Source organism: Triticum aestivum, chromosome 6D (genome assembly GCF_018294505.1).
Source record: "Triticum aestivum cultivar Chinese Spring chromosome 6D, IWGSC CS RefSeq v2.1, whole genome shotgun sequence".
NCBI lineage: Eukaryota > Viridiplantae > Streptophyta > Magnoliopsida > Poales > Poaceae > Triticum > Triticum aestivum.
The window spans coordinates 75,713,220-75,725,714 of NC_057811.1; the positions used below are offsets into that span (position 1 = coordinate 75,713,220).

General features: G+C 42.2%; 1 protein-coding gene across 2 annotated transcripts; it reads left to right on the forward strand.

The window, feature by feature from the left end:
- Positions 1-1,521: 1,521 nt before the first annotated feature.
- LOC123143646 (protein TPR1) lies at positions 1,522-11,711 on the forward strand. 2 transcript variants are annotated; one of them, XM_044562591.1, is made up of 14 exons: positions 1,522-1,653; positions 1,727-1,863; positions 7,408-7,563; positions 7,713-7,822; positions 7,946-8,015; positions 8,123-8,196; positions 8,297-8,392; positions 8,475-8,567; positions 8,816-8,943; positions 9,026-9,272; positions 9,350-9,517; positions 9,597-9,692; positions 9,818-9,970; positions 10,074-11,711. In XM_044562591.1, exons 3-14 carry the CDS (start codon positions 7,422-7,424, stop codon positions 11,295-11,297), a joined length of 2,601 nt encoding a protein of 866 aa, XP_044418526.1. In that variant the 5' UTR covers positions 1,522-1,653; positions 1,727-1,863; positions 7,408-7,421; the 3' UTR covers positions 11,298-11,711. The 2 variants fall into 2 exon arrangements, with proteins under 2 accessions (XP_044418526.1, XP_044418527.1); XM_044562592.1 differs by lacking the exon at positions 7,408-7,563 and having other exon boundaries at positions 10,074-11,709.
- Positions 11,712-12,495: the final 784 nt, after the last annotated feature.

Here is a 12,495-nt window from a genome sequence, read left to right on the forward strand (position 1 = left end):
TCATGGGGCTCATCTATGCCACTCAGTTCTCATGGGTGCCTTTTGATAGCACTCGATGTTCTTATCATTTTTCGTGAAATTGGCGTCAGGCAGAGGGTCGGTGTCCGCTGTTGTTGGGGTTGAACTGATTTCAGTCCCAGCATTATTAGGTAAAAACTAATCATGTTCGAAAGTTGCCGCAAGGATGTTCGCGCTGACTTGAATGTAGCTTGTTGGTATTGTGGCTGTAAATTAGTTCTGGACACCCTGTGAAGGTATCTTATCTTCCTGTATTACTTCTGACTCATGCTGGGATTGATTGATCATGAACATGGTAAATTGCATGTATTTGCTAGAATTACACTGGAAAGATTTCATGGCCAGGCATGCAAAACAAAATATGCAATGTATTTTCTTCAATATTTCGTCCTCAAGAAAATAAATGCATGCAGTTCCTTCACCCCAGTACTGAAAGAGTATTGCTCACCCTCACGCGCTTGCCTGGATCCATGACGCAAAATCTGAGTTGTTTCTTTTTCTTCTGAAATTGGGTAGGACATAATTGAACCTAAGCAATGATCAAAAGGATATGGATCCAATCTATAACTCTAATCCAGTATCTTTCCTTTTTAATTACTCTCTTTACTACTGTACTTCGATAAATATTCCATATCAATATGCATATATATTGCTTAATCCTATATTCATGGACATAACAGTACAGGTAGGTACAAGAATAAACATTAACATGACACGTACAAAAATAAACATTTTTGCTACTATTTCTTATTCCTCGGTCATGACCATGTTATAAAAAACTATTTCTTACCACTATGATTAATGGCTTTCTTTTCTCTTTTATGTTGGGAATGTCATGAAAAATGTGCTAGTCAGGTGGCGCATGGACAATCTAAAGTTCCACAATATGTACATGACTACACACTACATGCTAGCTAGTTGTTACTGCTGTTGTGTCAATCAATGGAAGCTCTCGAAAGCATGTTCAAATAAGCAAACTGAATATTGACGAAATTCAGAGGTTCAATTCGACCCATAATAATATACCTTCGGTCGGTTTTAGAAAAAAAATTTGAATATTGATGAAATTTAGAGGTCCAATTTGACCCATAAAGGCCAAACAGAGACATGCATATTTAACATGAAAACTGAACAAGGCCGCCACTTTCCTTACTGCAAACACATCCCACCACCTCAGTCCCTGTCACTTTATGTAAGACATGATGAAAAAATTCGAGAAGTCGTTCTGCAACCGCCAAGACTTCATGTAAGACTTGATATCTTTTGTATTCTGGGTTTATAAAGGTTAGATCTTTTTAAATAGAAAAGCCATGTATCTAATGAATAGAAAGCTTTCCTCGCAAAAAAGAAGAAGAAAAGAATAGAAAGCCAGTGTTTTTTTTCTCCAATTGACAAATGGGCCGGACTTGCACGGGCCAACATTACATGCTGGTAGGCCGCTACATAGGGACCCGTGCACTTCTCTCTCTCTCTCTCTCTCTCTCTCTCTCTCTCTCTCAAAAGGCAATTCTTCACTCGTTCAGTCCGCAGTCTCCCCACAGCAGATCAAAAAAAGACAGCGGCGGCGGCCGGAGCGGAGCGGCGCCGCCGGCGACCTCAATCGGCCCCGTCCCCGGCAGACACCCGCGAATCGAGGTCAGTCCACCACCTTGCCTTCCTCTCCTTCTCCATCTCCTACTGATATCTTCTCTTTCCTCTTCTCCCCTAGCTCGTCGGCGCCCGTGTCCGGTCGGAAGGCGGGGACGCCGCGCGCGCGTCTCCATCCTGCCGCCAAAACCGTGCGAGGAGGTGGCCATCTCTCAACCCCACCTCCGATCGATCCCTCTGCACCGGGTCATCGGCCAGGTAAGGGTCGCCCTCCTCCCACCCCCGCCCCCGCCCCTGTTCAATTTTGGCTGCGCAGACAGGCGTGGATGCGTTCCACTGCATCCCTACCCGATGTTGATTCAAAATATTGCCTCTCCGTGGGATGCTTGCATTTTTACCGAACTTTTTTTTATCTCACCTTAGGGGACAGAGTTGGGCTAGATAGGCTCTGTTCGTTCTGTGTTTCTTTACTTTTCTGCAAGTACTCATCTTGGTTTCCTCAATGGAAATAGGAGGGCCACTCTCTTTTTTTTTCTTTTCTAAAAAGAAAATCTTTCTTGCACTGCAAACCTTCCATCCAACAAACGCATCAATTCTGTGCTTCTATTTTCCCGCAATTGCACGGTGTTTCGGTTCATTAAAACCGAATTAGCAATGATGAACTGGATATTCCAGTTCTGCAAATGCCATAACAAGCATCCATCCACAGAGCAAGAGGAACCCCAATTAGGCCTGCAACAGAAGCACATTACTCAACTCATACAGGTGGCAAACAATGAAACAATAATGTTTCACTGATACTAGGAGCATATCTTAGTCCAGTGCAGAGTATAACTAGCTTGCGATCCACTCGAAAGACAAAGTGAATATTCAGATAAAGCAATACATCCGGTACAGCTATGCAGCTTAGATACCTTGATATCCCTTCATTAATTCGAAGAAATAGACGCCCTCGTGTACCTGACTGGGCATATTTCTATTTTAGCCAGTAGTCTAGTGAAATAAAAAACCCAGCAGTAACACAACAATTAGAAAGAAAGAACAACTACTCTGAGTAGAAAATAAACACCAAGAATTATCGCAAATATCAATGATAACATAGAAGAACCTGCTCCAGGTGCATAACTTGAACTAATCGAATATGAAACATTATACCATGCTTCAGTTGTGGTCTCTCAAAATTCAAGACACACAAGTAAAGGCTTGTGATGGGCTCCCACATAAGACAGTTTCCGCTACCAGATGTGAACGAAGTGCAGCTCACTACAACTCAACTTAACTATATGATGGCACCCTAGCTTATCACGGACATGGATACGATACAACAAACTTAATATGCTTATTCTTCACATGGCATTTCTGTTCCAAGTAAAAAGGAAAAACATAACAAGGATAAGATGGAGGCAAGGTAACTAAATATAAATATAAATAGATAAAGCGAATTGGCAAGACATGTAGGTGTACAACGGCAGCCAAATCTAGAGCGCACTCTAAATTTATATTAGTACGTTCGACCAATGTGGATCAAATGCTTTATGTCCCAAACTGACTTATTTTTTCTTCTACATTCCGAAACAGAAAAGGTCAAAGCCACGTAACAAATTGTAGTGTTCACAAATCATCTGGCAGAAAGCATCTCAAATTATGCTCAACTAATAACTTGTAAGATGTCCCAACGATTTGAGAAACAAGCACACACTCTTCTTCTAATGGAATTGAATGCTCCTACACCTTTGAGGTTCTTGAGAAAATAAAATGGCCCACAGAACCTATCATATGCCCACCCCAATTTCAACCAAGCAGTGTGATGGTCGATGAACCATTAACAAAGTAATGGAGGGCATGGTATCGTTCGGGCCAAGCAAACATAACAGAAGAGCCGGTTGCGTAGCAGGATTGGTTAATGTTGGCCGAGGATGATAGATGGGATCGAGCTGCGTGGAGTTGCACTATGTGCATGTGCGAGAACTGAGCATATATGCGTACTCGTGTTTGCATTGATGCAGTGCATGTGAGGGATCTAGACCCCTCCTCAGACTGTGATAGGCATCTCCTTGCGGCGTGATAGGTGGGAGGGGAAAAAGCGAGCAAACAAGCAAGCAGGGAGAGTGGGAGGTCATGGACATGGAGCTGGCATGAGTGCATTGGACACCCTCCACCAGAAATTGAGCGAGCCGTTCATGAAGGAATATAACCAAAAGAGGTTGGGGAGCATGGATCTCTACCTCAAAGGATGAGCCCTTGATGATGGTGTCAACTGTGACTAGACTAAGCTACATGTTCAGATCATGGTGTTCTATGCTTGTTTCTCCGGAAGGGGAACAATTCTGAGCCTTGTAGGCATGGGAGGCACGGGGAAAGGAAGTGTCCAACACACTGCCAAAACTTGTTAAATTAGCTTCTTTGCACCGAGAAGAGACTGGGGTTCCATCTGCACCAACATCGGATCTGAGACAGCTACGCCATCCATGGATTGGGACACGACAGGACATGGGCTCGCATCAGTGCGTTGGAGTCTCCTCCCCTTTCACACGCACCGATGCCACACCCTCCACCTCTCCTTCTGCATGTGCCGCGGTGTCGCCTGGCCTCCTCCTCATCATAATAGTTAAAGGAGTTGCCTGACTTCGTATGCTTCCCTTGGAGCTGCTTCAATCTATTTCCAGCTAGGAGCAACTTAGATATCGAAAAGAATAAATGACCTCCAAAGACATCTTCACAAGCAAATAACAATAGAAAGACTGAAACAGCCTTTGCAAGAGAATGTATGCTCCTGCCCCCGCGCTGATCGCTGACCAAGGTCACGGGTCTCTCCTCCACCACGCCTAGATCCGAACCAATCTCCCTTTCCCTTTTTTAACAGTTGCTCTTTCAAAAATAATAATAATAAAAAACAGAGATTGATGGACACAATGAAAGGCACCTTAAAATTACCAATGTACACAGTCAGTAGTACTACATGTTGGTAAGCATTGATCTGTTGACAATCAACAAATCTGCTGAAGAGATATGTTCGGCATAGAAGAACAATTATTTTCTTGACATAGCAAACAAAATTATATTTTATTTCTACACATACGAGCATTCCACATGTGCCAGTAAGGAAGGAAGTCTCTAAAGATGGTTAGAAACTCATGAAACTAATAGCACATGATCGATCACGTGCATCAGAATTTAGTGCAAGTAACAATTTCATTATTTTCCTAGGCACAACAGAAGCACAAGCTACCCATACAAGATAGCGGCACCATACAAAGTCAAAGAATTGCATTTGAGAATGGTAGCAACATCGTATTGGTCATTTCATCATAGTACCAGCAGGATACAAGATGACCTCAAATGGAGCTTGAATATCTACACATCTCCACAGAAAAGCACATAAAAAATTTACCAATTGCTCACCAGCAGACAATTGGACGATCCAATTCTTGCCTGCCTCGTCCTGGATAAAACTAAATGTGTAAATCTGGTGCTGGTTACTACCCACTCAAACAGACAATGTAAAGTACTGAACTGATTGACCTGGAGCCTACTACATTGCTACCGCCGAGTGCAACCAACCATGGAGCACTGAACAAAGACACATAACACTAAACTGATTACCTAATCTAGTAGAAACTGAATCATGGAGCGCAGGGATCAACCCAAGGCTATATATAGATTTATAGCACACGGAAACTTGTGAAGTACATACAGGCAGGGGTGTGAAAAAAGTCTGAGATAGGTAGCAGGTGAGATCTAAGGCATTATTGTCCCCATCAGTACCAAAGAAGAAGATTAAATTAAAGGACAAATAATAGTAACACCTGCATTCTCTTCATACTGATTGCTAGTGAGTGTTTATTGCAAGCTTTCTTTTTCCAACTAGCGACAACACAGTCAGATGAGTAGCAACTGTACAACACAGCCAGATTGGTTTATTTATTATCAAATCGGCAATCTTACAATTTCTTTTATCTTTTGTGCTGTTACCATCTTTAGTTCAGATATCGTACACTTCCATATGCAGTATGTCTGAATATTCCATATGCTACAATTCAGTAGAGACTTTGTCTAAACATTCCATATCCGGCGAAGAAAGGAGGAGGGGAAGGGGATTTACCGATCGTGGTCTCATGGAGGAGCAACATTGTAGGGTAACGGGCAACGCTGTAATACGGTGGTGGAGGTCGCCGGTGGGCTCATCAGTGCCGCTGGCCAGCGGAGTGGGAGAAAAAGCCGACGACCAAGACGACGATGGCGACCAAGAAGATGCCGTCGCCGGCAGCAGAGAGGAGGTAGGGGGTGGATAGTATGAGAGAAGAGGAGAGGAGAAGCAGCGTTGGCGGTGGAGAATGGTGGCGGCATCGCGTGGTGGCGGCAGCGGCGGCGGCGCAGGGTGGTGGCCATAGGAACCCTAGAGGAGAGAGACTCGGGTGGGGGAACGGGGGAGTGGAGCCAAGGGTTGGAGCGCTTCTGTTTGTCAGGAACTAGTGGGTTCGGGCCATGAACCAGAACCATTATGAGCCGCTGTGATTTGAAATCAGGCCGCACGGCTCGCACCGCACCAGATCGGTGATCCGCTGAACCCGCTCCAGTCCAGATCATTTTCTTGCTGAACCCGTTTGAACCCGCGCCATTTGAGAACTACACAAAAACCAACCATTTGGACCCTACACGAACCCACCCCAATCCCAGGTTACAAAATTGCTAGAAAACCACCGCAAGAGCTATGGTTACAAAATTTGCTTTACACTGCAGTGCCAGAATGAATTTTGCTCAACTCTTCGTTGATGTATCATTGTATGGATATATGCAAGAATAATTTTATGCCTTCGCTTTGTTGATGTCATGGGTGTTTTTTTTTGAATTTATATACACCATTTACCAACTACAAAACCTCAATTGCTAGAAGTCATTCTAAACACAAACAGTTGGTTACAAATACAAAGGCTTCTCTGCACCGCAATTTACAGGAGGCTCATTTAGACAACTTTGATTTTCCTGTAACCAAAGGAGAAGTGCAGGAATACTACACACACATGAATATTTCCTTTCCTGCAGTTTGGTTCATAGGAATCGTTGTAGGAATTTTGGATGATAGGGAAGAAATTCCTTTGCTTTCACAGGAATCGTACAAGGTTCCAAACATCTACTCGCATCTCTTTTTTTCTCAAAATTTGCGGATGCCCGAGGCAAATCGAGCTTCATCAAATTAATTAGACAAACTCATCACCCCAGCCAACCACAACCGCTCATCGTTGCGACTGGGCTGTTCACGGCGTGGGATACGAGAGAAGTGGCATGGTTGGATACTGATTTGTGTTTGATCGTTTTTAGGGGGTATTTGACAGTTTGTGTGGGTGCCTAAGTTATTTTTTTCCCTTTTTATATCAAAGGACCTGTGAGTGGTGCTTTTGGTTCAATCCACTTCCGTATATGGTTGACATGAATTAGATGGGTCAATTTATTAAGCAAATACGACATGTTCTTATTATGTTGTTAGGCAAGTTTGTTTATGGAAAAAAGTTGTTAAGCCAATTTATTAATTTTAGTTAGATTCCTTTATTTTTTTTCCTTTTCTGCAAACCAAATGACCGACGTGGAAAAAATCCCGTGTTTTTCATTCCTCTGTTTTTAACCTTGATTCCTATTCTATTCCCGTGTTTTTTCTATTCCTGCATTTTTCCTATCCGATGAACCAAAGGGAGCCTAATATGTGTCAATGTGATTGATGACCTCAGTTCTGTACTTATATTGCATTATTTCTCTATCTGTTTCCATGACGGGAACACCCATCTATAACACACTACCAAATTGCAGAATCTGAGCATTTGATGGATCAACTGAGTCCCAGTGGACCTGTTCCTCAACCCTCATGGTCATTGGATATCATTCCTACGAAAGTAGTTTGCACGCTATCACAGGGATCTAATGTAACTAGCATGGACTTTCATCCTTGTCATACACTATTACTAGGTATGATCAAGGTTGCTAATTTAATATCTAAAAATGTACATAGATGCAGTCGTAACTTTGCAAGTACAAAATGTGTTTCATGTAATTTGGGTGAATGTTTGGATTTCAACACCTTATTAATTTTCTTGTCATGTTTACTGCTCACATAGTTGGATCTGCTAATGGTGAATTTACAATCTGGGAGATCGGTACGCGTGAGAGGCTGGTCTCAGAGCCCTTCCAAATTTGGAACATGCAAGCATGTTCAGCACAATTTCAGGTTACAAATTATATATGTAATTTTCTCCTGTTGCTTTTACTTGTAGTCTTGTACCTTGTTTGCAAGCACCTACTTGGTTTGATATTATATATGTGGCTCACTAATTATTTTCTATGAGAAAAGTGTGTCGTGGCTAAAGATCCCTCCATGGCCGTTAGTCAAGTTACATGGAGCCCTGATGGATACATGATTGGTTAGTGTCAATATTTCAATCTTTAGCCGGTAACTCTGCATTGCACTTGGTAAATTCTTCGTATTGTGCTCCATTGTTGCTAAGCTTCCTTTCTTTTGCTTTTATAGGAGTTGCATTCACAAAACATTTGATCCATCTGTATGCATACGAGCATCAAAATAAAACACGTGAAGTGGTAGAGGTATGATCTTCTAATTGTTCATCGAACTTCAAGTGTATAGATGTTATATTTCATTATATGAATTGACTTTTGTTACTAACCCATTTATTCTTCATGCCAGATTGAGGCTCATTCTGGAGAAGTTAATGACATAGCTTTCTCCCAGCCAAATAAGCAACTATGTGTTGTCACTTGCGGAGATGACAAGCTTATTAGGGTACCTAACACATCTTAAATGGTTATCATCTATTTCATTTTTCCCCAGCATGGTCCTCTGTAACTTACTTTCTATTTTGTAGGTTTGGGATATGCATGGACAGAAAATATATTCGTTTGAAGGGCATGAGGCACCTGTGTATTCTATTTGCCCTCATCACATAGACGATATTCAGGTATGTGTTGTCTGAATACAATATTTAGGCATTAACATCTCAGAATGCAATGAATATCGATGGTTGCTCCTTAGTCTGTATGCTTCAAAAGTCCACTCAATTATAATTTGAATTGAGGCAGTATGAGCCATCATGAGGGCGATGACTGTATTTTGTGTTCCGGGAGAAATTTATGAGTGCATAGTTTTTTCAAGCACATCAGCCTTTATCTGGTGTACTGATACATGATTTTATTGTGTTCCTTGCAGTTTATTTTCTCAACTTCCCTTGACGGGAAATTGAAGGCATGGTTTTATGACAATGTGGGTTCTAGGGTGGACTTTGATGTTCCAGGAAAATGGTGTACTACAATGCTCTATAGTGCCGATGGAACTAGGTAAACATAGATGTGGTATTTTGCTCGCTAGAAGTGTTTCGACGTATTGTCGATGTAATATTTACTTGATGTCGATTTGAAGGTTGTTCTCATGCGGAACAAGCAAACAGGGAGACTCACATTTGGTCGAGTGGAACCAAAGTGAAGGATCTGTCAAGAGGTCATATTCTGGATTTCGTAAAAAACCATCTGGTGTAGTACAGGGTGTCGTGCAGTTTGATATAGCTCGGAATCACATTTTAGCTGCTGGCGAAGATAATCAAATTAAGTTTTGGGATGTTGATAACACCAACATGCTGGCCTGCATTGAAGCTGGCGGAGCCTTGCCAGTTAGTGTCTGTTCCCTATTATATTATCAAACTTTTTTCTCCATTTGTAGCAATCTAACCTCTGTACATGTTAATAGAGCTTTCCAAGATTAAGATTCAATAAAGAAGGCAATCTTCTTGCTGTTACTACAGTAGACAGTGGCTTTAAGATAATTGCAAATAATGATGGGCTCAAATCTTTACTGTCTTTTGGTAACCTGCCTTCCGAAGTGTTCAGATCGCCATATGAAGCTTCTGCGATGAAGGTAAGCACATATTTTCCGGCCTTCTATTGTCAGGACAGGTTGTGGGTATAGTTTCAGAATTTTTCTGTTAAATTAATAGGTCTCAGGTGCTCCTGTTGTCTCGGGCATCTCTCCTAACATTGGCCGAACTGATCACTTAGACCGAAACTATCCTGCAAAGCCATCTCCTATACTGGTATGCTGATCCATGCCGATCTAGAAGTAAAAAGACTTTGACTAGTTTCATATGTGTTAATGCCTCTATGTAAATCTTATAAACAACAATCTAAGCATCATCTAACTTAATCATGATAATGATAGAATGGCGGTGATCCAGCATCTGGAAGCATAGATAAAAAGCGAAGAATTTCAGAAGAAAAGTCTGATAAAGGGAAACCTTGGGATCTGAAGGAAGTTCTAAATCCCCAGAAATTTCGTCTTGATACAATGCTAGAAACTGACCAAGCCAGCAAGGTTCGGCCCATCTTATTCTTGATTGTTTGTTTGTACTTCTTATCACAGACGTTTGTTGATCTCCAAGAATAATTCTTATGTGATGTCTGCATGTGCTGGAAAGGTATCAAAGGTGCTCGACGACGATGACCTCCTCAGGGAGATCATTATCCGCGTCGGCTTCCCCACCACCCTTGTCCGTGCTGCCCTTGTCTGCAAGCGTTGGTACCATCATGCCTCTGAACCCGCCTTCCTCCGCCGTTTCTGCGAGCGCCACCCGCCCTGCCTCCTCGGCTTCTACGTCGAGGACAGGGAAGATCATAAAATGGCTTCTATTCGCTTCTTCAGTTTGCTAAATAAGCCCCAAGAGCTTGCTGCCATCATCCGCTCTCTGCTGGGCTACAGTTGGGATGCCTACCGCGGCGCGCCGGCCAACTTCCTCTGCTCCCGGAACGGCAGAGTCTTCATCAGCTTGTATGACCAGGTCAACCGCAGCAAATTTACAGTTGGGGCGCACAGTCTATTATGTCCTGAGAGAGGCCTGACTGTTGTCCCACCATTCCCACACGTTGAAATCCAGGATGGCTATTCCCGCACGATGAATGATCTCTTCTCGGTAGAAGAAGTCAATGACTTGTCCTTGTTGCATGTGTCGGTGGTGTCTAACATGCAGAGAACAAAATCTACGGTGCACGTACATATGTGGCGACATGGTGATGGGGTGTGGCGCACGTATCTTACCTTGGACACAGACCAGCTCCTTGATCCGCGACGGGAACCAAAAGCTGTGCTCGCCAACAATAAAATCTACATAGCAAGTGCCCAGAGCGACATTGTTGTCTTTGATTTGACTGCCTCGAGCATCTCTATGTTTCAGCTCCCACAAGGGGTGGAGTATGGCGATAGAGATACCATGTTGGCACAGGCTCAGGATGCTTCTGGTGTGTATCTCATCCATGCAAAGAAGCTTCAGCTTCACATTTGGCTCCACAAGGGGGACAACTGGTTTCTGGTGGACACCATTTGTTTGCGTGAGATGGTTGCTAATATGTGGATTCCAGGTTACAGGGTTGAGGATGAGTCCTACGCTCCTCTTCGGATAAAGCACGTGGGTGACTATGCTGAGTGTATTTTCTTGGAGATGGGTCGATGCGCACTGCAATTAGATGTCAAGTGCATGCAGTTGCGTAAAGTGTATATCATGGCAGAAGAAGAAGTGTGTTTGGGTGATATCCATCCTCTTAAGATGATTTGGCCGCCGATATTCCCTGCGCTCAAGGATAATCCTGCAAGGTTTGTCTTTTGGCCTTCAGTTGATTTGTATATTGCTTTTGTTCGGGTTACATAGTTTTGCAAGGTGCACTACTCATTGACTGTTTGAAATAGCTGCGGGATGGTGTTAGTATATGATTGATTCTTTAGGCCATTTTAACAGTATACTAGTTTAGCGACATAGATAATGCTTGCATTAAGATGTCCTGAAATCACTTGTGCATTAAGATGGTGTTAGTGGTGTAATATTACATGGTGTACTATGTACAAAAGTACAAAACGTGTATATAAGAGTTGAAAGTGCATAGCCTTGTTATCATGTTGACCACTTCATTGTCCTGAAATATCATCGCAAACCTGAAATTTTAGCTTCCCATTTCTTAAATTTTGGTGTATTTTTTCACTGCCTACCTTTGAGCTGTGAACCTCAAGCTTACGAGACGTTTTCATTGAACTTATGTATGCGATTTTATTTTCTGAAACTTTATGTATGCGATTGTTTTATTCTGAAACTTATGCATGAGGTTGTTAATACTTGTTTTCTTTAAGAATGTCACTTAGTGGATTTTATTTTTTTCTTGACACAAGTGGTTGTTGATTTTACATTGTCAGGTATGATTGAGCTTATGCATGAACCGTGAAAGTTCGTTTTATACTTTGGGTAGTTTGTGCTTGTGTGTGAAGCACACCTTTCTCTTTGGATGATCAGGTATTTGTTTCATTGGAATGCAACTATGAAATGGAAACATGCCAGTCTGCAATATGAGGGCATTTAAGCTTACAGGCTGGAGCTTTTGAAAAATAAAACTAATGATAATAAAAATGCTATCCTGATGCTGAATTAACTCTACTCTATCCTGATGCTTTTGTTTACAGCTCTTAACACCTAGTGACGAACATACATACTCACCAAATATAATTAGCTGCTAACTCCATATCGTTTAAAAAAAGGGGATTTGATTATGCAGGTTTAGGCACTCCAATTATTATGGCATAGTTGCTAATTAGGTGCATACTGCCGGCTGATAGTGACAATCTCTTTGAGCTAGCTGCTACATTCAGTATACACAAAAGGGTTGCAAAAGTTTCAGTTGAAACAACTCCACATCTTTATAGAATGATATGTACAACATGATCCCCATTTACTCTGCTTCAGTTTCAGTTTTGCTAGTAATAATCCATGCGGTGTCAGTAGTTAGTCTCAGTCCCGGATGTCGTTTTTATTCAGTTCCGTCACATAGCTGTTATCAGTTATATCATTGGCCTATGACAGG

Excerpts from the sequence above, each read along its gene's own strand:
- LOC123143646 (XM_044562591.1), top strand. The coding sequence starts at position 7,422 with ATGGATCAACTGAGTCCCAGTGGACCTGTTCCTCAACCCTCATGGTCA. Across the intron at positions 8,568-8,815 it reads ATCACATAGACGATATTCAG|TTTATTTTCTCAACTTCCCT; the intron begins GTATGTGTTGTC and ends TGTTCCTTGCAG. Across the intron at positions 9,693-9,817 it reads CAAAGCCATCTCCTATACTG|AATGGCGGTGATCCAGCATC; the intron begins GTATGCTGATCC and ends TGATAATGATAG.